We start from the raw sequence: 25,669 nt of genomic DNA, 5'->3' as shown, positions 1-25,669 counted from the left end.
CCGTGGAAATGAAGAAGCAACCTGCCCTATCTTGACACGGCGTCCACATTGAGTCAATCCCTCCCATTCAGGCCCATTCATTTGGAGATAGTCCGGAGCGGAAACCCACGACGGTCAAAAGCCGTGACGGTAGCGGCTAACTGTGGCAGGCACATTTTGGTCCGGGCGTCAAAATCCGGACCAAATAACTATGTGTGAACTAGCCCTAAGGGATAAAAATTTCAATTTCATTTCAATACAACACCTTAAAATGCTAGAAAAACCTTCGACAAGCTGCAATTCACAACCCAACCAGTGGGTGGCCACAAATAGACACTGTGACAGAGTATCACAAAATCACATTGTTTTGAAAGACTGGTTATCTTGTGACACGCCTATCTGAACACATACTGATAAAAAGTAAAAAAAATAAAAAAGGGGACACATCTGTAGTTGTCCAGTTGTAGTTGTAACCTTGACTATAGGTATTTTGACCTTTGGTCAACCATAGAAATATATGAACCAGGTTTGTTATGAATCTTAGAAAAATTTTCGATTCAGTTGAGCCAGATATTTTGGTGGTGAGTTACCCATAAACCATTATCATACTCTGGGGTCACTTTAGACCTGAACGTATAATAATCAGGGGCATGGGGAAGGTATGGGGAGAGCCAAAGAACCTAGGGGCGTTCGGGAACGATGACTACATAGCCCAGGAAAGGTGAATGATTTTTGTATCCTCCCTGGGCTTCCGACTAGGGATGAGCGAGTAGTGTTCAATCGAGTAGGTGTTTGATCGAATACTACGGTATTCGAAATACTCGTACTTGAATGAACACTACTAGCTGTTCGAAGTTTAAGGTTCGATGCAGAACCAGCGTTGATTGGCAGAATGCTATACATTCTGCCAATCAACGCTGGTTCTTCTCTTACCTTTAGAAGTCTTCTCCGTGCAGCGTCCCCATGGCGTCTTCCGGCTGGAATCCACTCTGCCTAGGCATCCGGCCTAGGCAGAGCCGACTGTGCATGCGCGGGCATGCCCTCGCATGCGCAGTCGGCTCTGCTCAGGCGTCGGGCCAGGCAGAGCCGACCGCGTATGCGCAGTCGGCTCTGCCTAGGCCCCGATGCCTAGGCAGAGTGAATTCCAGCTGGAAGATGCCGGGGGGACGCTGCGCCGGGAGAAGACTTCAAGGACAATCCAGCCCGACCGTCACTCGTGGACTTGGTAAGTATGATTTTATCGAATGTTGCGTACCCCTGAAACGAGCATTTCCCCCAATAGACTATAATGGGGTTCGAAATCCGTTCGAACAGTCGAACAGTGAGCGGCTGTTTGAATCGGATTTCGAACCTCGGACATTTTAGTGTTCGCTCATCTCTACTTCCGACTATTATATGGTCAGATTTGAAGAGACAAACATAAAAATTGTGGGTAAACCTTACGAATATTCACGTGGTCATGTATCGTAGAGCAAGACGTTACTTTACCCCACCCATAGCTAGTCCATATGGGACCTACAGTACGACTGGTGTGTTTTTTCCTATTTTGAACCTAGAAAAAAAATATGCGCCCCCAACAAAAAAATGTAGTTTGAATATGAAACAAAAGTTAACATTTTTAGAATTTTTCCAAAAAAAACTTGACTTAATTAAAGAGATGAAAAGCAAAACCTAAGCAACTTCCAGCCCCGACTTCGCTCCTTCTCTATCCTATTCATCCTTCAGCTGAATGCCACTTTCTGGCACGGAATAGTGGGAGACGAAGTTCGGCCACAGCTTGATACCCGAAGCTGGCTGTCCCTGTTTTAACGCGACTGAATAGAAATCCCACCACCCATAGACTGACACTAAACGCATTGTTAGAAAATCCGTACACGGCAAGCTGTGGTACGAGAGAGAACGGGAAGCGACACTCGTCTCCTCGGATCCTTAAAAGTAACACGACGGGAGGGAGCAAATAGAATTAACATATACAGAGTGTGTGCGAGGAGGGCCGATAGCCCCACCATGTCTAATGAGGCCGCTTTTGTAATGACATTAGATCAGTTCTATAATATTTCCCTTTTTCGGCTTTTTTTTGCCCGTGTTTTATGCGCCGGTATTTGCATATGAAATCAACCGTAGGTTGTGCTAAATGAGTCTATTATTAATACATAGAACATAAAATTCTATTAGACGGAGGGAGTCGTCGGCGTTATTAAATAAGTTACATTCACAGTTGGACATTAATAGCTTTAGGAATATGAAAGACAAGCCGCGTGATATTATGTCTGTTGTTTTATATGACAGGTCTTAATTAAAGTGTGGTGTCGTAATCAGGGCGCCAGTTTACGGTTTTATTTTTGCGGTCGACTGCTAGATTTTTCGGTCTAAATTCCGAGCTATCGCGTGTTTTATACAAAGTTACATTCACCATTCTAAGCTCACGACTCCGGGCATCTCCTGCTGGTTCGGCATCACTTCATAATTGGATGTAGATCAAGCTATACAAAGAGGTCACTTGAAGCTCTGGGCCCCAATGTGCAAGGTGTAATAGGGCCCAGACTGGTGTACGATACGCCAGCCTTAATGAATTTTCCCCATTGTGTTTCCCTTTGTGAGTGTACCATGTATGGTCCATGCAGTATAGTGTTGTGCCAACCTTGGCAGATTGAGAAGCTTGGAGACCATCCATATCTTCGTTCTTTCCTTAAAGAGGTTGTCCAAAATATCATACTCACCTGTCCCGGTGCTCCAGTGTCTTCCAAGCACGGTCCAGTCCTTCAACTCCTTGCTGGCTGTGACGTCCCGGATCCCTTCCGCTGTAGCCACTGATTGGCCTAACGCGACCACTGAGGCTAATTGGTGGCCTCAGGAGAATCAGGAAGAGACCCTGAGATGTCACAGGTAGTGGTGAGGATATCCGCAAGACACCAGGCCAACAGGACCAAAACGCACTGGGAGGCATGGGAGCATCATGGCAAAAGTCAGTATAATTTTTTTTTACTTTTACCTCCTCCGGCCTGGACAACCCCTTTAAGCCTAAGAAGGTGTAATCTAAGGGCCAATTACCCCATATTTTTGGGGGGCTTTAAATAAATAGCAGTTGGCCAGCACTTCCCATGGACCACTGGCCAGGAAAAGTGTCAAGCCCCAAATGACCGGTAACGTAAATTTCAGATTCCGTAACAAAAACTGTGGATCAATCTACAGAGGTCTCGCTTGATGTCTCCCCTGTCAGACCACAGGCTACGGGATTAAGGGACCCGCCATACACATAACTCACACGTATGACTTGTATAGAACTACACCATAAAATATGGATTTACACTGCTGGAAAATTTACCTCTGGTGCTATTAATAATCCCTCCAGGAACGAGCAGCTGAAGGTCGCCGGGTCATTGCCACTTACAAATGGCTCCACGTCTTTTCGATAACCTGTCTAACCATTTAATTGGATATTCAGCTTCACGAGACAGAAAAACTCCACGTAATGACCCCATCAGGACTTCTCATAGATGACTTAATTGCTGCTGAATGCGTGATGTCAACTGATAACGAGCAACAAGAATCCAATTTTTTTTTCATATTTTATTCATTTAAAAAAATTTTTTTTTAGATTTTTTTCAAAATTGTCTTATATATGAGTCAATTCTTTGGGGTCTTGACTAATATGTAGTCTTTATGTTCATCCCTATAGAAAACTCCATGCTAGTCATGTATCTTGGTTGCATCTCCATCCCCCCCTCCCCCCGAAGGTAAAACTTCCTACTTACTCCATCTTCCTACGGAGGAAAAAAATGGCCGTCCCTTTGGGCATCCATTGAAATGCATTAGCACCTGAAATCCATCATTTTCCCTCACTTTTCCCGTACTGTCCGCCAAACCTGCAAACACATATCGATCCTTAATTGTGGATACTCGGAGATTAACGCCTTTGCTGGTTATTGTAATGGAAGGTTCTGTCTTTGTCATCCCTGACATTAGGGGGCGGCTGTTTTATTAATTGCATGGAGGTTAATTACTGTGTTAATTTAGTTGGTATTTCTCTGTCCTCTTGTAGCTCATTTATACTCGGGCGGTGTAATTGGAAGGAGGCGCGTACTGTAGGATATATGATCTAATCTGTTCCATGCCTTGGTGTGTCTATTAGGTTCTTCCAACCATTATGGTCCTGCATTTCTAATGGTTGATACTTTGATTAAAATGATCACATTCGGAGATTCATGGGCACCATCAAGAATTTCTGGGCGCCATAATGCCAAGGAGTTTGGAACATTGTGTACTCACCCTTGCCAAGGAGTTACTTGTTGAGTGGGGATCTTGGAGAAAAATGGCCACGAGTGACATGGTCTTTATTAGAGATGGGCGGACCGCTCAGGGTTGGTTTAGTTTGGGGTTCGGTGGCTCAAGTCAAGATTCGGTCTTGGGTCGAACAAGTTTGGGACAAACCAAACCTTTAATTGGCTTAGTGTAGAACATTCTTAGGCGACGAGAAACTAAAGATGGGCGAACCCTAAAGATTCCTTTTGTCCACCTCTTCTTGGCTCCTCACAGTGTCTGGTGCTCTGTATCTTCTTCCTCACAGTATCTGACGCTCTTCTCTGATGTTATGCACCCGGGGTCACCTCTGAGGTCCAATCACAGGACATAGGCACGCAGAGCATTATGGCATCATAACGTTCAACGTGCCTATGTGACCACTAGTGGCCCAATCACAGGTCTTAGGGGTGACCTTGAGAGCATGAGACCACTTGACGCAGGGGTGAACTTGGGCTTTCTGCCGCCTGAAGCGGCGTCAGACAGCCGCCCCCCCGAGGAGGGGCAGAGCTGAGGGGGGCGGGGTTGCAAGAAAGGGGTGGGGTGAGCGGAAGGGGGTGGGGTGAGTGGAAGGGGGCGGAGTCGAGCGGAAAGGGGGCGGGGCCGAGCGGAGCGAGCGGCGTTCACAGGCAGAGAGCAGGCAGGGAGAGGACCTGCTCTCTGCCTGAGTGTGAGGGGCGGCCGCTGGAGCAGTGCTGCGTCCAGCAGGGCCACCCCAATACACCGCTCGCTTTCCGTGTCAGGCTGCAGACACGGTGACGCTAAGCTGGTCCAGGACTGCTTGTCCTGGACTGGCTTAGGTCAGCAAAAATGCCGCCCTCCCGAGGCCCTGGCATAGCGCCGCCTGAAGCGGTCGCTTCAGGTCGCCTCATGGGAGGTGCGGTGCTGACTTGATGCTACATGGAGGCCCAAAAGAGATGAGGAAGGTGAGTATGAATTTTTTTTACCTCTCTTGGATCTCCATCCATTATATTTTGGGATATGAAGAGCCCCAGCAGTATAATGTGGTGGCCATTTAACCTCAGCCATGAGTTTGGGTTCTTAAAAAAACCAAAAAAAATTGGGTCCAACCTGGCTCTTTATGAGTTGGTTCGCCCATTTCTAGTGGTTGAATAGCTGAGTATATAGTTTATAATATTCTACGATATCAGTCCTATCACTATAAGGGGGCACGTTGGTAGACATGACACCTAAGCCTTGGTGAGCGAGGCCCCTAAAGCAGCACTACAGATAGCCAATAACAGGTGTGGGCGCTGGTACGGGGGTTGCATTGGGGTGCTGTATAATTGTAGATCTCTATGATGACGGAGTGCTCAGGTTATCTCTGAATTATACAATCTCTCCATGATGGTGACAGACGCTGGATAACAGGTTGCAGGATAATTACTTGCCTCGGCTCCTTCCGTCAGACATCGTCTTATTTCTGGGGGGACGCAGTATTTACCTAGGAGCCTTGCTTTTTGCTAACACCTTGTTGTCGCGGATGGCAAGTTAATCTCTTTTATTTATTGACCTGAGACTATGCAGAGTGATGTTATAAATGATCAGATGTCTGACTGCAGAATTACAGCCGGTACAATCAGACCTGTAATACTGCGCGAGAGGGAAGGGAGCAAAAAATACTCACGCGTCTCAGTATCTTCCATTTATTCTTCTGGTTATAATGGCTGATAGAGATCATGTGCTATTATTTATTACAGCATCTAGATAATAGCTGGACGTTTCTACAGTCGGATCAGGTCAAGTCATAGGCGCGAGCCACTGGTAACCTCATTATATTCTCTACATTAACCCCTTCCCACCGATGGCATTTTTTGATTTTCACTTTTTGACTCCCCTCCTTCTAAACCCCATAACTTTTTTATTTCTCCGCTCCCAGAGCCATAGAAGGTCTTAATGTTTGCGAGACAAATTTTTCTTCATGATGCCGCCATGAATTATTCTGTAGAATGTACTGGGAAGCTGGAAAAAATTCAGAATGGGGTGGATTTGAAGAAAAAATGCATTTCTGCGACTTTCTTACGGGCTTCGGTTTTACGGCGTTCACTGTGCAGCCAAAATGACCTGTCCCCTGTATTCTGTGATTCGGTACGATTCCGAGGATACCAAATTTATATGGTTTTATTTACATTTTAACCCCTTAAAAGAAATCCAAAACTGTGTTAAAATTTTTTTTTTTTTCTAAAAGTCGCCATATTCTGACAGCTGTATCTTTTTTATACGTCCGTGTACGGGGATGCATAGGGCGTCTTTTTTTGCGGGGCCGGGTGTACTTTTTAGTTCTCCCATTTTCAGGAAACGCTATTGCTTTGATCACTTTTTATTCAAATTTTCATCAGAATTAAAACAGTGAAAAAACGTCGGTTTGGCACTTTTGACTATTTTTCCCGCTACGGCGTTTACCGAACAGGAAAAATATTTTTATAGATTTGTAGAGCGGGCAATATCGGACACGGGGATACCTAACATGTATGTGTTTCACAGTATTTAACTACTTTTATATTGTGTTCTAGGGAAAGGGGGGTGATTTGAATTTTTAATACATTTAAAAAAAAATTATATATTTTTTTTTACTTTTTTTTATTTATTTTTTTGCATTTATTAGACGCCTTCGGGGTCTTGAACCCCAGGGGGTCTGATCACTAGTGCAATGTATTACAATGCTAATGCGTTGCCAAAAATCATCATTTCTTTTGCAGGCTGCATAGAGCACCATGCAAAAGGAAATCACTGCAGACAAGTCGGGGAGCCTTTGCAAGGCTCCCGGCTGTCATGGAAATGTGACATTGGCCCTGGAGCATGCTTCAGGCGTCGGCGATCACCAGCAAAATGACCATGGCACCAGAGGGGTTAATGTCTCCGATCGGTCCCCTAACGGATCGGAGGCATTACCCACTGGCTGTCTACTGTGCAACACAGTAGACACCCGGCAACTATGGCGGCCACCCCACTCCCGAGCGGCCGCCATAGTTAAACACCCAACGTGCGCCGTACTAGTACGGCGGATGTCGGGAAAGGGTTAAGTGCTGTGGCATGAAACCAGCATCCCAAATTTCAGCTTCCTTAAAGGGGCCCCGCTCCTAGCTTCTGATTTTTCTCCCATGAGTGTGAAGTATTACATGTTGGATCTTTGGAGTGGGTGTCCAGGATTCTGCCGCCATCGCTAGCTTTCATGTATTAGCGCAGCTGTATTCCTAGACTAATACAGCCGCCGTATAATCTCCTGTCTACTCGGCGTACACAGACAATGAGGACACGCTTAGACTTGATGTCCCTCATTCTGTCTGTGATGTTCTTCTTCTATTTGATACTATGTACATGTTTGAGCCATCCCCCATCGCCAGACTCTGCTGTACGCTCTATCGGCTTTCTCTCTACACAGTCTGTGTTACCTGTCACCCTCCAGACATGGCGTCCTCTTCTTCCTCGTTAAGAGCGTGTTCTGCTGTGCACAACATCCTATCTCTTCCCGATATCTACACTGAGAGAAGGTAGGACCAGTGTGCTGTCAGAGCTAGGACAGAAGCAGCAGGACAGCCAGCTATGGACATGGGTGCACAGACTGTACATTTTTAGCCAAATTAGAACCAAGACCATTTAGAAAAGTTAATTTTGCCTGAGAATGCAAAGGAACAAAAAAAAAGTTAACTCAGTATTAAATTGATAGCTTTTACCTGATGTTATGCTTGAATTTTGGGATGGAGTCTTTGGGTTGGATGTTCAAGTTGAATTTTATAGCCCCGTGCTGGATATTCAAGCTAAATTTGTGACTCCAGTCTTTAGGTTTTAGGTGGAATATTGAGATGAATTTTTGAGTGTAGGCTTTCGTTTTTGTCGGGCGGGATATTCAATTTGGATGTTAGAGTTGGATAGTCAAGTAAAATTGTTGAGTCAAGTCTTTAGATTTAAAGTGGGATCTTGAAGTAAAATTTTTGAGCCTAGGCTTTAGATTTCGAATGGGATGTTCAGGTTGAATTTTTGAGCCTAGTCTTTAAGTTTTGAGTTGGATGTTCAAGTCAAACTTTTGAGCGCAGTCTTTAGGTTTCGAGTGGGATTTTCCAATTTAATTTTTGAGCCTAATCTTTAGGTTTCGAGTGGAATGTTCCAGTTGAATCTTTGAGCTTAGTCTTTAGTTTTTGAGTGGGATGTTTGATTTGAATTTTTGAGCCCAGTCTTTAGGTTTCGAGTTGGATGTTCCAGTTGAATTTTTGAGACCAGTCTTTAGGTTTCGAGTTGGATGTTCCAGTTGAATTTTTGAGACCAGTCTTTAGGTTTCGAGTTGGATGTTCCAGTTGAATTTTTGAGCCCAGTCTTTAGGTTTCGAGTTGGATGTTCCAGTTGAATTTTTGAGACCAGTCTTTAGGTTTCGAGTTGGATGTTCCAGTTGAATTTTTGAGCCCAGTCTTTAGGTTTCGAGTTGGATGTTCCAGTTGAATTTTTGAGCCCAGTCTTTAGGTTTCAAGTTAGAAGTTTGAGTTGAATTTTTGAGCCCAGTCTTTAGGTTTCGAGTTAGAAGTTCGAGTTGAATTTTTGAGCCCAGTCTTTAGGTTTCGAGTTAGAAGTTCAAGTTGAATTTTTGAGCCCAGTTTTTAGGTTTCGAGTGAGATATTTGAGTTGAATTTTTGAGCTCAGTCTTTGATTTTATGACATTTTTGATTAGGAGCTTTATATGTTTTCTTCTTATTGTACTCGTCCACATTCCTATAGCCAATACCTATACGTAAAGATCCAAAAACATTGCTTTGATCTCTTCCCTTACGGCCCGTCACAATTCTTTTGCTTCACCTTCTTTCATTCCGTCAGTTCTTTCTAGAAATCTCTTTGTATTTGTGTTACCGAGCATTACCTTGACATCTAATCTTCATTCTCATAGATCTTCTTTTGTTTCAGCGTCTCTTCTTGCATCTCTTATTATTTTGCTGCGCTTTCGGCATCTCATCATCTTTCCATCTCTCCGCGAGTCGTCTTCTTCCTTTTGTACTGCACATCTTGTGTCTATCCTGCTCCATTAACGCTTCCTTATGTTACCCGTCTTGTCCTACTATATCATAAACTGGAAACAGTTACGGCAGACGGCTTACTGATAGGAGACACCCGCAGCGAACTGTCTCCCTTTGTGCATTCTTCATATCCTGTTAGAAAAGATAATACAGAAAGAGTATTTGTACGTCGGCTCCTCGGAGCTTTACGGAGCCGAATCTGAGATGTGCACTTTATTTTTAGGTAATAACTCAGTTTTCTATCGCTTTCATCTGCACGCTCTCTGCATTTACCGGATTCTGCATACAATGCACTTGTAATGGTAATGGATTGCAGTCATCTGCCTATTGATATAGGCACCATTGCTCCATCTGTCAGGAAAGATATACAAGAATTTCAGAAAATTTACAGCAAAATGCTAAAAGCGGTGAAGGATACAGAATACGGTATTGAGTGGAAATTGCTGAACCATTCTAGGATGTATGCACAATCTGCATTTACTATTGTCCGGTATGTGCGCTTGCCTATCAATAATATCCGTGGAGTACTTTCCATAAAAGCAGACCATGTGGCCGCCATAGGGGAGAGGGCTCTTGTCCAAGACTGAATATGGATGACCTACCCATAGGATAGATTGGTGGTCCAACATTCAGCATCCCATGATTGACTGTTCTCTGCATCAGGAAGTTGGCACATCCCACATGGCCACTGGAACCCATTCACAAGCCTCTGGGGGACCCTAGGGTATGTGACGTCTAAGAAGATGCCAGATTCATACCTGTGCCGGGCTCCATTCGAGGATTCCGCTCCCCCATTCCGATTGAAAAATGCAGCCAATTTTTTGGGTGGAAACCTGGCAGACTCCATTATAGTCCAAGGGTAACTGTTTTTTAAGCGGATTGGGTTTATTCTTCTCGGGTCCCCAAGTGGTCCAAAAGGATGGAAACCCAAGCGCATGTGTGAATCTAGAGTAAGATGCCATGAAAATCTATATGCTGGGAAAGAAGACCAGGCAGCAGAAGACAAGGAGGTCCTTTTTATTCTGTCCGCACATAACTTCAGTATCCCCATAGAAAACCCCACAGTATATGGGGTATAAGTATGGGTGAATGAACCCCAAACATTTCAGCCCTGGAAATAAGCGTATACAGATTCTGAACTTGGCCACGGCCAAACGTGTCTGACCTTCTACTGGCACTCCCATCCCCCAGATATTACTTTACATTGCCCAATACAGTATCATCGCCAAATAACCTGGCCATAAACTGGACAAACAATACCACTATATGGCCCTCTAAACAACTATTCTACTGTATACACCCCAAAAATAATACATTGTACAATTTCTAAATGACATCACACGGTGCTCAAACAATGGCAACATACCGCAACAAAAAAATCTGGTCACGGTGCTATAGATTTAATATCATGACTCCTGGTGGACACATGAGACGCCCTATTCAGCAGGTGCAGCTGATTCCTCCCATGTAACTACATTACACACTCCTAAGGCCGGCTCTGTGTATCCGTAATACACAGCTATGGGATTGTTAAATCATGAATGCAGTATAGCGAGTTACCAAACCATAGAGTAAAGTGTGGCGGCATCATGGGCCATCCAGTGTCCTCGCATCTCTTTTATCTCCTCTTTCCATGACTATAGCCTTAGTTAGAGTGATAGTGCGGACAATAAAAGACACAACTATAGACCCACTTTACGAAATCAATGACATTAGAAGTCCGGAAGGTCAGGATGCTGCAACGTATCTTGTGAGAGCTTTGGACAATGGAAGAGGCCATGGTAACAGTAATGGGAATGTCTCAGGCGGAGAACAAAACATTGCATAAAAGGAGAAACACTTGAGGTCAGGGAGCCATCATTACGTCCATTTGTGCTCCATACTTCTGCCTTTGAAGTTTGTGGTGGTTTGTGAATGCGCATGACCCACTCGAGAAGAACACTCTGCTCGCTCGCTCTGCTTGCTTTCCGACTGCCGCCATATACTAGTTACTTCTTCTCCAGAAATTAGGAAGTTACTGTATACGGGTACACACGAGACCTGAGCTCCAACAAAGAAAATCAGCGGTGGTCTATGGAAGGCGTCCTTATAACCCCTTAAAGGGAATGTGTCCTCAGACAATGATGTATTGTATAAATCACGTTTTATGTTACACAGTTTCTTTTTAAGTATCCATATTTTACAAAAAATCTTGCAGTTCTCACTCTGACCACTAGGTCTAATATAATCTGACAATTTCTGTTCTGTAGATCTCTTTCCTTTTACTGATCCCATTATACTGGAAATCTACCAATGTTCCTTCTATTCACTGCCGTCTTAAAAGGGAACGTTCACCGTACCGTGAGCTACAATGCTTTGCATTCTTTAGTAGCTGGCGCTTTGCTGATTCCGGCGCAGTTAGAATTTTTTCTCTAGCCCTCAGTGTTCCTGGGGCAGTTATTATCAGCACCCGATATGTTAATTAAGGTCTCTACTGTCAAGTGGGTGGGGCCGGGTTGTCAACTCCAGCCAAGGATTTCCCACCTAACGGTAGAGAGTTTTATTGGGTTCTGAAATTAACTGCATTGATGCTCAGGGATGGTGAGGGCTAGAGGAAAAAAACTTAAACTGCCTCGAAATCTGTTAAGTGCCGGAGCTAGGGGAGGTGATGAAAATTTCCCTTTAATGAGGTCAGTCATATAGGTAGGCTAGAGGAAATCTCCCGTTGGGAACTTAGACCTCATAGTAAACTTCTCCACATTTGGCAGAACTATAAACAGGGAGCTTGCTAGAAGATGCCGTCCATGTCCGAGTGAAGTCGGTAGAAGTGGAGTCAACCAACGGGATACCAAACATGGCAGCTAACACATATACGAATTGGTGTACAATAGTGTGGAAACCGACCAAAGTGCTTCCATGGGGCAGGCTAGCTTGGATTTGGATTTGGTAGACCTGGCCCAGAAGGTCCCCATTTTTGAGATAAATACAATGTATTCTGTAAAATTGCCAAATATATCCAAGTAAGTCAAAGTAGAATCTGTACATTTAATCTTCCACAACTGAACCTTAGCAGCTTCATCTCCCTGGCATAGAAAGGGTTTGTTATATGATCCTCAAGATGTTTTGTTCGGCTGGAATTGTTCACTCTTTTGAGGATCGTGCAGGGCAGTTTTCTTTATCCGCACTTCTATAGATAGCTTCGGCTACGACACACACATTGTTCTTTACCTAACAGGAATCTGATGGTGGATACTTTCTCTTATTTTGGAGCTTTTGAAGCCCAAGTGCCCGGAGCCCGGGTGTATCAGAAAGTTAATGTCTAGGTCTCATCTAGATCGCAAATTTGGAAAATTTTGGGATAAAATTTGCAAGATGACTTACAGTGCATTCTAAAGGTGCCCATATGTTGTCAGTAATTGGCCAAAGACTAAAATCGATTTCTCTTGACTTCCCCTATACACATGACTCGGCCAAGTTTGCGTGTCTTCAGTGGAGGGAAGAGTAAGCTAATGTTCCTGGGGGTCATAATAGTGACCTCTATCTCCCGTTGTGTGCTTGGTATTATGGTAAACTAGGTCGGTGGGGATCCATCATGGGCTTTGAAATTTTAGTTATGTTCCCACTAGCACTGTTACATCTCAAAATGTAAATTTCAAGATCTTCAAAAAATTTCAAAAACATCAAGAAGTTATCCTGAGAGGGACAATTGTATGACTTGTATCATCTTGTTCTATAGAATTCTTTGTTTGGCTGCAGCTATAGAGATTGGATTCTACTGTTTTTTTCTATGCATGTTGGGTGTTGTTTATGAAATTCTTGAAAAAATTTTTTTAATGTGGATACTCGGTTTAAATGCAACATATGATTTCTTTTCAAGGTGTCAAACATGATGGTCCTTGTCTTGCTTCTCTCCATTGTCCTCTGCTGTGGAGCAGCACAACGCTCAGAGCCAATGTTCACAGCTGTCACCAACACCGTCCTACCACCGGACTATGAAAGTAACCCAACACAACTCAACTACGGGGTGGCCATCACTGATGTGGACAATGACGGGGACTTTGAAATCGTAGTTGCTGGGTAAGTCTGACTCCTAACACTGCACTGCTAAATATACTGTGTAACGAAATATTGGGCTTCGACCCCCTTCGGTAGATGCTGGAGACCCTTAACAAGTAGTTGATTTTGGTGGATGAAGCCGGGACCAGTCAGACGTTAGATGCATTAGATGGAAGGTTGTCCATGTAATAGATAGATGGTCTGAGCCTGCACCAATTTAACGTCCCACTATGGCATAGGAACAAGGGTTGCCCAGATGAACCAATCTTTGTCATACACTGAAGGCATTTAGGATAGGGGTTAAATCAGGAGCGTCTTGGAAACATGCAACGTTATCTGTGACCTTATCACTTTTTGACTTGCTAAAAATTACTTGGTTGGGGTTCTCCAAATTGTTTTCGACGAAAAAGGTTGGGAAACCTTGGACTAATCGAAGAAGCCCTGAACGCTGGGCCACATAGGAGTCACAAGAACAAGGGTCAGTAATGGCCCCTGAGCACCCTGTGTGGATGGAGTGGTGGTGGCATGCTTGATCTTGACTCTTCTACGAGAGTGCTAACCTCTTATTTTGTATCGTCTCACTTGTTTCCATGGTCGTCTGAGAACTTTAGACTTGTTACATTTTGTTCTGTGTTCCTTGTATCTTATGGTCTTGTGGGATGCATAAACCCCGATATTAGGACACGTCCGGGGTATTTTTTGTGCCTCTTCTTATCTGGCGGAGTCCTTATACATATTTCTCATCATGTATTGCACCCCCCCCCCACCTTGCAGCCATAATTAACTTTGCCGCAATATATTCATTGAGCGCCGGTTATTAATTATATCGTGTAAGATCGGCTTGTACGGGTGACAGCTATCACTGAGGGCGATGGATGAAGGACACAACATGAAAGCAGAATGTCATGTATGATGCAGTAGCAACAGCAGGAAAGTCAGAAAACATGAAGTGCGTGTAACGTAAGACACCAATTACCCAGATCGGGAGCAAAACATTTCCATCATTTACATACGGATACATGTAAACTGAAGTAGTACACAGGATCGGGGAGGCTTTCATGTCAGGGCCAAACTGGCCAATTTCATGGTCCTTGATCTAGAAGGTTTATTGGAAATATTTAAGCCAAGAATTATGAAGCACCAGAAGATCATTGTAGGTGCAAAATAAAGCAAAAATACTCTGCAGAAAGCCCCGGAAGAGATGGAGCAGTAGAGGTGACCCCCGGTGATTAGCACTGCATGGGGCTGCCATATAAGTCTCGGTGGAGTCCTAGATCAGTCCTTTAATTTTTTTAAAATAAACTTTTTTGAAAACGTTACATTTTCCGCACCGGATTTTCTGCAAATCAAATATCATTGACTCTGCTGGGGCTAGAAAATAAGTCGGATATTATACTATATCGAGGGGCCACAATGAGACAATGTGTGGGGGCCACTATGGGACATTATACTGTGTGCAGGGGCCACTATGGGACATTATACTGTATAGAAGGGCCACTATGAGACATTATACTGTATGGAGGTCTGGTAAGGGACATTATACTGTGTGGGGGCCACTGTGGGACATAATACTGTGTGGAGAGGCCACTATGAGACATTATTCTGTATAGAGGGGCCACTATGGTGCATAATACTGTGTGCAGGGGCCACTATGGGCATAATACTGTGTGCAGGGGCCACTATGGGGCATAATACTGTGTGCAGGGGCCACTATGGGGCATAATACTGTGTGCAGGGGCCACTAATGGACATAATACTGTGTGCAGGGGTCACTATGGGGCATAATACTGTGTGCAGGGGCCACTAATGGACATAATACTGTGTGCAGGGGTCACTATGGGGGATAATACTGTGTGCAGGGGCCACTATGGGGCATAATACTGTGTGCAGGGGCCACTAATGGACATAATACTGTGTGCAGGGATCACTATGGGGGATAATACTGTGTGCAGGGGCCACTATGGGACATAATAGTGTGTGCAGGGGCCACTAATGGACATAATACTGTGTGCAGGGGTCACTATGGGGGATAATACTGTGTGCAGGGGCCACTATGGGGGATAATACAGTGTGTGGGTCTGATATGGGACATTATACTGTGTGCAGGGGCCACTTAGGGACATTATACTGTGTGGAGGCCACTATGGGACATTATACTGTGTGGACGGGCCACTATGGGACATTATAGTGTATGCAGGGGCCACTATGGGGCATAATACAGTGTGTGGGTCTGATATGGGACTTTATACTGTGTGAAGGGGCCACTATGGGACGTTATGCTGCATGGGGGGCTGCTAAGGGACACTATACTGTGCATAGGGATATTATAGGACATTATATTGCATGTAGGGTTGGACTATTATTCTTTCATAGGGATCTTTAGCATGAATAGCGGGGCCCTCTTCCTGAGCCCATGGTTCCCTTCATCTGTCCCTGAGTATTACCACAGTAAATAATGCACCTCATCAAACAGCTCCCCGGATCTCAGCTTTCAAGATGCTTATGCATGCAATATGTAGGATTCATCAGATCCAGATTTTGCGAAGTTATTGTAGAAAACGTTGACAGTAAATGCATCCAGTATCAAATTCAAGCTGTTTCCAGGACAAGCAAAGACTGAATAGGAAAAGTGACGCGTGGCAGCCAATAATTCCGGTGGCTTGCATGCAGGCTGGGCTCGTACAAAAGCGGCTGCTCCCTGACAGACTGAATCAATCACCCGAGCTCTTCTGCCTGTCACCCCAATGCCAGGAGCCCAGCGACACAGCCGCTACCATCCTGTCCATTGCAGGAAATCCATGGCTTGAGATACTTATTATCGCTTTTGGGGATGGCTGGTTCAGCTCCCGGGCCTCGCCGCCTGCAGGTTCACTTGAATGATTGAAGATTATTTCTTTCAACACCAAACATATCACAATCCGGCAGAACCTGGGTGCCTTCCCTATCGCCGGGAGATAATCTCACCCACTGCATCTTGTGTATATATTACATTTATAATACAATGCGCTTATAGGGTTCACCGAGCACATAGAAATGGGAAATATTGGATTTCGCTCAGTGTATACAGTATATTCTCCGCACTAAATCTCAAAGAACCTGCCATGAACATCAAACAACAGGAAGTTTCTCAATTTCAATCCATAGGATGTAAAAATCTAATATTAGGAAGAATTCATCTCCATTCACATTCAGATTACTGCTAGTTATATATGCTCTAGAAGTCTATGGAGAGTGGAAGAAGAAGAGGGGAGAGACTTATATGTTATGTCACATCTGCTGAAAAACTGGAGACTTGGGGGCCACACGGTGGCTCTGGTTAGCACTGCAGCCTTGCAGCGCTGGGTCCTGGTGTTCAAATCCCGCCAAGGGCAAAAAACCATCTGCAAGGAGTTTGTACGTTCTCCCCATGTTTGCATGGGTTTCCATCCCATATTCCAAAGACATACTGATAGGGGAAAATGTACATTGTGAGCTCTATGTGGGGCTCACAATCTAATATAAAAAAAACACAAAAAACTGGAGACTGCGGTAGAGACCACCGAAAAGTCCTGCACGGAATTTCAATATAAAAATGGCGGACACCCCATTATTGTCTATGGGGTCTGCGGGTATCTGCTGCTTTAGCCGACCGACTCTACCAGCGGAGACCCGTGCAAAGACGTAAACCTAACTGGACTCTTCCACTATCCCTTCTGCCTCCCCTCTCCATAGACTTTTATGTAGCTGAAGATGAAATTCTCAGTGAATTGAAGAAGCAAAATGGCATGGGCCTCTAAGATGGGGGGTTGCTATTATTGCACCCTGTTTTCCCCAGGCATGTGACCAGATTCGATCAATACGATAATGCACTGATAACTTTTGGATTTTTAAATGCAGCTTTGGCAGTGAATGGAGAGGAAAGCACTATGCGACAGACGTGCGTGCCAAGTTTTAATCCCTGCCGTCTGTATGTTTTGCTTCGATTATACTAACGTACGTATGATACACAAGATAAATGACTATGCGGGCTGCACAGAATCCTTGTAACCTGTATGTGCCAGTTTTGGGCAGCTTTGTAAAGACTCAGGACATATGTGCCGGCTTCTATATTAAATTATATCTGCGATGCTAATTACCCAATGTTCTTGCCTGCCGACAGCTGGAGCACGAGGCTGCCGAGGAACCGTCTCACTCGCTATCTAATACTCTACAATCAAACGACATTCCCTCATTCCCAAGGGGTAGGGGTTCGCTCCGCCACTATTAAATAGTTCTCAGCCAGAATCCTATTTTAAACATTTTCTGTAGGTTTATACCTAATTTAGATGAACTGCGGTTTTGTGGGATTTGACTGCAGTTGTAGTCTCAAGATTCAATGGTAAGGATCTTGTAAAATGAACAGTGCGTGTCCTACACAGTACATGCATTTACATACCTAGTATGGCGCCACCTGGTGTTCAAAGTCCATAGGAAAATCCAAGTCCCGCTAATGAGCTGAGCGCTGGTGGACGCACACGCTCAGTCACTTCCTTCATCGCCCTTCCGCTTTACTGAAGGGATGGGTGATGGGTGAACTGTACAAGATGATTTTGGAAATATGCAAGGTCTTTGGGAAATATTTGGAATTTTTTGGATTGAACTGAGTTCATATCTGCGCCACCAAAAATTGTCGAAGAGAAAAGTCCACCCAACCGAAACCCAGTGGACCCCATTATAGTCAGTGGGATCTGCTGGTGTTCATGTGCAACCGCTTAAATGGTGGTCCAGCGCTCCGTCGTTTTGGTCAACAGATCGGAACGATGGAGAGACCGAGCCTAAGATATGTTAGAAGGAAAGAAAGGCCCGGGGGCCCCACATTCTGAAAATGATACTTTTTACAGGACCAGCAAAGTGGGTGGTCTTCTGGCTAATCCCACCCACACATTGCAAAAGAAAAATCTGCAACGGAAACGTTGCAAATACAAAAACACTCAAGTTTTTGCAAATCGCAGCATGTCCATTATACCTACAGAAAGGCTGGCGTTTCCGTATAGGGACCATAGAAGCAGAAAGTCCGTAGAGGAAAACTCTGCCGGAAAAAAGTGTTGCGTTTTGACTACGACTTGCTACGCGGGGCCATAACCTTACTCCTATATCCTGGGCTCCACCACAACTTCTCCAATGTAACGTGAGACATCAGAACAGAACCTTTGGGTGAAGAGTGGATGTTGGGAAAGAAGAATGGACGCCCTGGAGAGTTGTGGTTGACGAACCCCAAAAATTTCAGGTTTGACCGAATCCCAAATTTTTGGAAAAATGGTAACAGACTTGGATTGTTACCAACCAGTTTGCCTTTAGTTGGTATCCCTTTAATTACAATAGACAAGAGATGTCAGTAACACGGTAACAAGTCATCTCATCAAGCAGGAAATCATTTTATACGTTATATTCCAAGCTGTCTACAGGAAAACGTGCGCAGTTCCTGTGCGAGGTGAAAAGGGCGTCTTAAAAAAAGCAAAAGCTATTACACAGACTCTTCTCATTACCGAGGGATGTTGTGCAGTGTAGTCTGATGCCGAGTCGTAGGATTCGCGGCGAGTTGTGTACGGTTTCGTAGGTAGAACGTTCTGGTATTTAATAAAAGCCTTGGAGGAGAAATACTTAAGACTACGGATCTGTAACTCAAGCAATTGTGTGCAAATTCCAAATGGGATTTCGATACCCAGAAGACATGCAATTGGATGTGCTATATCTGTCTGTAAAATTGGCTTTGGAGGGGCTTCAATCCTATTAGAAATTGTGCGTAGAAATGAGGGAAATATATGACGGCAGGAAGACGGTTGTCTAAGTCATTACAGGTGATGAATACCGCAGAAGCCCCATATAGACTCTACTACGTCCTGCCAAGATGTGCGCCATGTGCTGCGATCAGAGGGGCATGGAGAGTTATCAGACCTGTGAAATGGAACAAAACCTCCTACAAAGACTCAGATTGAGGTGTGAACAGATCCTTAGTTCCATGACTTTTGTACATAACGCTGTCTCTTCATACTGGGGTCACCTTCGTGGTCAGCCATGATGGTTGCAGTCCATGATTGTATGCCCATAAAATAACAAGGACTAGCATACCTCCTTAAGGACTGATAGAGGGACAAAATCTGCTTAGCACGCCATAGCAAATTTAGGCATCATAAGCCACCCCTCTGCCACTTTGACTCCATCCGTTCCAAAACATGTCCCTTTGTGCCCCAACACTGTACAATGCCGCTGTAGTGGACCTAACATGATACCATGCTTTGTGTTGTCTTCACACAGAACAATATCTCTTTAGTGGCCCCAACGTAGTATCATGCTCCTTGTGGACCCAAAACAGTATAATGTAGCCCCTAAAGTATAATGCCCCCCTCATTGTAGCCACATTATAAGACCTGGCTCATTGTGATTCCAACTATATAATGTCACTTTTATTGTGACGTTCTCAGTATAATGTTCCCCTTAATATGGCTCCGGCAGTATAATAGTGAATGCCACAGTATAACGCCCCCCTTAATGTGCCATCTACAGTATAATGTCGCTCTTATCTGTGACGTCCTCAGTATAATGTTCCCCTTTATGTGGCTCCAGCAGTATAATAGTGCATGCCACAGTATAATGCCCCCCTTAATGTGCCTCTTACTGTGACCTCCTCAGTATAATGTTCCCCTTTATGTGGCTCCTACAGTATAATATACCCCTCAATGTTGGCCCCACAGTATAATGCCCCCTTAATGTGCCACCTACAGTATAATGTCCCTCTTACTGTGACCTCCTCCATATAGTGTTCCCCTTTATGTGGCTCCTTCAGTATAATAGTGCATCCCACAGTATAATGCCCCCCTTAATGTGCCACCTACAGTATAATGTCCCTCTTACTGTGGCCTCCTCAGTATAATGTTCCCCTTTATGTGGCTCCTACAGTATAATACACCCCTCGATGTTGGCCCCACAGTATAATGCCCCCTTAATGTGCCACCTACAGTATAATATCCCAGTATAATGTCCCTCTTACTGTGACCTCCTCCGTATAATGTTCCCCTTTATGTGGCTCCTCCAGTATAATAGTGCATCCCACAATATAATACCTCCCTTAATGTGCCACCTACAGTATAATGTTCCTCTTATCTGTGACGTCCTCAGTATAATGTTCCCCTTTATGTGGCTCCTACAGTATAATACACCCCTCGATGTTGGCCCCACAGTATAATGCTCCCTTAATGTGCCATAACTAGGACTAGTAGGAGCCATGTTGGAACATCACTGCCTCAACCCTAGCTGCCTCCAAACTGTCAAGGCAGGGACTGAATGGTGAATCAGGCAAGTGTGTCCAGAGGATGTTGCCCAAAAGGAGAAATGATGACTGTGGGGGCAATGACAATGATGGAAACTTGTGTCATGATGGTGGTCTGGGCTCCACTAGAGAAGGTAATGGGGGTATGATCACTTATACTATAGAATATATTACAGAACTAGGCTCCTCACAGCGTCACACCATGACCTTTATGGGGTTAGTGGGACTCATTTACAGGTCTTATATGAATTCCTTCTCTAAAGAGCGGTAGAAGTTTACGAGTATGATATTTACATAAACATAAAACGCTGGAAGCGGATGTAAAGGTGGAGATAACTCAAGTTTCATTGTCATTCCTGCAAGAGGAAGCATCTGGCACAAGGAATATAAAAATACGTGCAAGTCAGAAATCACCCGGAGTGCCTCGTAGGAAACGGTTTTTCATGAAGATTTAGAATTCCCTTACAGACATTAATTCAATGAGTATTTTATTGGTTGCGCTCATTGTCTTATGTTTTTAGACAGGTTGTGCTTTACCTTCCCTTATATATAGCGAGGCTGACGGGTCTCCAAAAAAGCATGCCTGCCATCATTATCGAGGGGGACGGGGTAATTATTTCCAACATATCTGCATCAACTTTGCTCAAACTTCGTGTCCAACCTGGTGGAGAATGGAAATAGATGTTGGTCTTGGTGGAAAGTCGGTTTGTAACATGATGAGATTGTTGCAAATTTTACCAAAATTTGCAGTTTGTCCATAAACAAAACTTTTGAGGTTCACCACCCAAGAATTGTCCAAATTTTTTTATACTTCTTTGATAACCCAAGGCCTTCCTCTTTGGCCGTCCACCATGTCTTCTGGCTCCCAAGTCATAGCCCAGACCCCAGACCGTAGATGGTAGACAATTGTGATATCGTGAAGTATAAAATGATTTGCAAATATAGACATGTCAGGAGAGTTGACAGATCTCTTCAATAATGTGTTAGATATCTGCTAAGCCAAGGGAATAGGTCTAAGGGGTGGAGTGGTTGTGGTTTAGAGCTTGAGGGGCCCCAAGAGGAACTTCTACCGAATCAATCAATACCCTACAAAACACTTCATCAATGCCATGAATGGAAAAAAGCTCCCTGTCCTTGTTTAAGGAGCAGAATTTTTCCACAATCCGTATAAGATCGATACGTATAAATATTATACAGCGAGCCTCCATTTATAACCCTATTCCCATCACACCGCTTCAGTTTTTAGAGAAAAAGAGTCTATATTTAGTGCTCGAAAAGCCTTAATAAGTAGAGACGTTCTCCATGGAAGCCAATGAGCCGTGAGGCGGATTCCTCCAGAGGTCGCGTACGGTCACGTGGTCTGTCTGCAGACTATTACGCTCCGAGAGAAAGGTAGCGTCTATAATAGATAGGGCCTTTAAAATGAGTGGTCTGTCATCTCGAAATGGCATTTCCAAATCATTTGCCACATAAAGGCAAGCAGCGCACAGCTGACAGGGATCAATGCCTTCACAGAAATCTCCTTAATTGGCTGGTGGTTCATCCATGGACCCTTATTGAGTCACTGACACAGAAAGAGACGGGAGACGAGGGAATAGAAAGTGTAAAGTCACTGGACTTTACGTCCCGCGTTCTCCTTCAAGCTCACTGATGTGGAGAGTCTCGAGGAGCAACGCCGCTCCTTAAACCATCCAAGTAATCAGCTACCCACTCATGTAATAATAATCCATACTGGAGGCCCATGTACAGGATTTCTTAAGAAACTCCAGATTTCGTCTCAAGGGATTTGCAAGATAAATAATGCACCGGCGAGATAAGGAAATAAAGATTTCTTACCTCGGAGAGGACGCGAGCAAGAAATCTGTGATTACCTTCTGATTAGCAATGCAGCGCCGTGCCCTGGGCTGATAATGTCTGATAGATGTCTCTATTGCTCCGCCGTGAGTAAGGAGGGACGGGCAAGGGTGGAGAAGTCTTCACGTCTGTCAAAGACAAGAAGAAAAAAATGCAACGGAATGGAATGATCTGGAAGGTTCTATGTAGGGAATATGTGATGGATAATACGGGGAGGAAGCAATCGAGAGAGTCACTTGTGGTGTGGTGACTCTGGCGATGGATCGCCTATGAAAAATTCATGGCACTCTTTGTTGGTGGTTTCATCTCGAGGAGGAATTTGGAGCCGATTTTGAGACAGGTCCTAATAGATGAATTTCAATTTACCCAACGTCTCCCCCTTTTTGGGCCCCTTTGTAGTGTCCATGTTACATATAATTATTCCGTCAGATGAGGGAACGTTCTATTGGGTATTGTAGACTTGACCATTCTTCTGTGACACTGGGAAGTCACCTCTTTTTGAAGGAACCTTCTGGACATTTCGGGAAAGATGACAAGCATGATCTAATGTAAGTTATAGGAATGTAAGAAGCTTCCTTCATGGAAGGGGTGATAACTATATGAAGTACAAGGGTTGTGGTCTTATCCAGTCCAGAACTTGAAGTGGCCAAGATGTTCTTCTGTCCTAGTAGGAGACCCTAGATGCATAATAGCCAACGTTTCATTGGCCAAAATGGGCACATTTAGGTTCTGCATCTGGAAACGTCCTGAACTCATCACTTTTTAAATCGGAATTTGTGGTTTACAAATACAATTTATGACTCTGTCTTGATTGTCTATAGCAATCTCTTCCACTGAGATTCTGAAGACTCTTCATAAATATCCTATGTAGACAAAGACTGATACCCCAAAGACAAGATATTCTGGTTGATCCCCATTTTTTATGTGACCACCATATAAAGTGCATACTAGAATGACATGTTTGAGAGCTTGGTGGATCCAGGAGCATTCTGCCAGGAACCGGAGATTAGACAACTCATCCACGACCCTGGGAGGTCACCCCTTAATGTGGCAGCATCCTGGGCATTTCGAGAGCAGGATACCCACATGACAGACAGAAAGCAAGTCCTCTTTCTAGAATTTCCATTCATGACCATAACCATAGTTATAGGGACGCTCAATGATCATGAGAACAAGGGTTTCATCTCCCCGTTGGTGTGGCATGGTCACTATATGATGACGTGGTGGTTGAGAATGTGTGCGGCCACTCCAATCATAGTCTGACAGACACAGTTGGTTCTTTTGGGGGTCCCAGCAATGCGACACTTATCACTTATCCTATAGATAGATAGGAGATAGATAGATAGATAGATAGATAGATAGGAGATAGATAGATAGGAGATAGATAGATAGATAGATAGATAGATAGATAGATAGGAGATAGATAGATAGATAGATAGATGATAGATAGATAGGAGATAGATAGGAGAGAGATAGATAGATAGATAGATAGATAGATAGATAGATAGATAGATAGATAGATGATAGATAGATAGGAGATAGATAGATAGATAGATAGATAGATAGATAGATAGATAGGAGATAGATAGATAGATAGATAGATAGATAGATAGGAGATAGATAGATAGATAGATAGATAGATAGGATAGGAGATAGATAGATAGATAGATAGATAGATAGATAGATAGATAGGAGATAGATAGATAGATAGATAGGAGATAGATAGATAGATAGATAGATAGATAGATAGGAGATAGATAGATAGGAGATAGATAGATAGATAGATAGATAGATAGATAGATAGGAGATAGATAGATAGATAGATAGATAGGAGATAGATAGATAGATAGATAGATAGATAGATAGATAGATGATAGATAGATAGGAGATAGATAGATAGATAGATAGATAGATAGATAGATAGATAGGAGATAGATAGATAGATAGATAGATAGATAGATAGGAGATAGATAGATAGATAGATAGATAGGATAGGAGATAGATAGATAGATAGATAGATAGATAGATAGATAGATAGATAGATAGATAGATAGGAGATAGATAGATAGATAGGAGATAGATAGATAGATAGATAGATAGATAGATAGATAGATAGGAGATAGATAGATAGATAGATAGATAGATAGATAGATAGATAGATAGGAGATAGATAGATAGGAGATAGATAGATAGATAGATAGATAGATAGATAGGAGATAGATAGATAGGATAGGAGATAGATAGGAGATAGATAGATAGATAGATAGATAGATAGATAGATAGATAGTAAATGTTGCAAAACTCCTTCAATGTCGACCATCTAAATCGACAACCTGAATCCACTTTCCCGTCTCGGGTTATGATTTGCACAGATTAGATGTAAAACCTCTAGAACTATAAAGAGCCTGCAGAAGAAAGGATGAATCCTGTAGTTTCCAAGAAAGTAGAAGTCGGAAAGTTTTCCCAAGACATGTCTTCATTAGGTAAAGTTGAGCGGAGGTCGTGTAGCAGTTCAGAGGTGTGAAGGATTATATAAGAAGTGTGTGGTCGCTAGTGACCTGGAAGACTGGCCAGTAACACCCCACAGCGTTACACTTCATGTCATCCTCCAGCTGATGGAACTAACTCTGACATTTCTCACATTTTCTTCACACAATAGATCCAGAACATTACAGAGATGTTACAAGTGTTTCTCCAATATAAGTCAATGTTATTTCTGTCTCTATTTACTTCTATCTATCTATCTATCTATCTATCTATCTATCTCCTATCTATCTATCTATCTATCTATCTATCTCCTATCTATCTCGCTATCTATCTATCTATCTATCTATCTATCTATCTCCTATCTATCTATCTATCTCCTATCTATCTCGCTATCTATCTCGCTATCTATCTATCTATCTATCTATCTATCTATCATCTATCTATCTATCTCCTATCTATCTATCTATCTATCTATCTATCTATCTATCTATCTTCCTATCTATCCATCTCCTATCTATCTATCTATCTATCTATCTATCTATCTATCTATCTATCCATCCATCTATTTTTTGCATTTTTAAAATCTATCTAGCAACCCATTGATACATGCACATGAGCTGAAACGTTTCAGGTATTGGTCAACAAAGTATCCTTTTTTTACTGTATCAACGGAGCGCTGTCTGATTTTTACATTGTATAGCTATTGGGACTATTACCTGTTCCAGGGCTG

General features: G+C 43.4%; 1 protein-coding gene across 3 annotated transcripts in view; it reads left to right on the top strand.

The window, feature by feature from the left end:
* The window catches only part of CRTAC1 (cartilage acidic protein 1), a 310,217-nt gene that overhangs the window by 37,086 nt on the left and 247,462 nt on the right, over positions 1-25,669 (top strand). For all 3 annotated transcript variants that reach the window (XM_075257862.1, XM_075257864.1, XM_075257865.1), the window contains exon 2: positions 13,135-13,334. In XM_075257862.1, the coding sequence (XP_075113963.1) occupies positions 13,135-13,334 (200 nt within the window). The remainder of the gene's footprint in view (positions 1-13,134; positions 13,335-25,669) is intronic.

Source organism: Leptodactylus fuscus, chromosome 10 (genome assembly GCF_031893055.1).
Source record: "Leptodactylus fuscus isolate aLepFus1 chromosome 10, aLepFus1.hap2, whole genome shotgun sequence".
Taxonomy (NCBI): domain Eukaryota; kingdom Metazoa; phylum Chordata; class Amphibia; order Anura; family Leptodactylidae; genus Leptodactylus; species Leptodactylus fuscus.
This window is presented reverse-complemented; position numbering and strand designations above follow the sequence as displayed.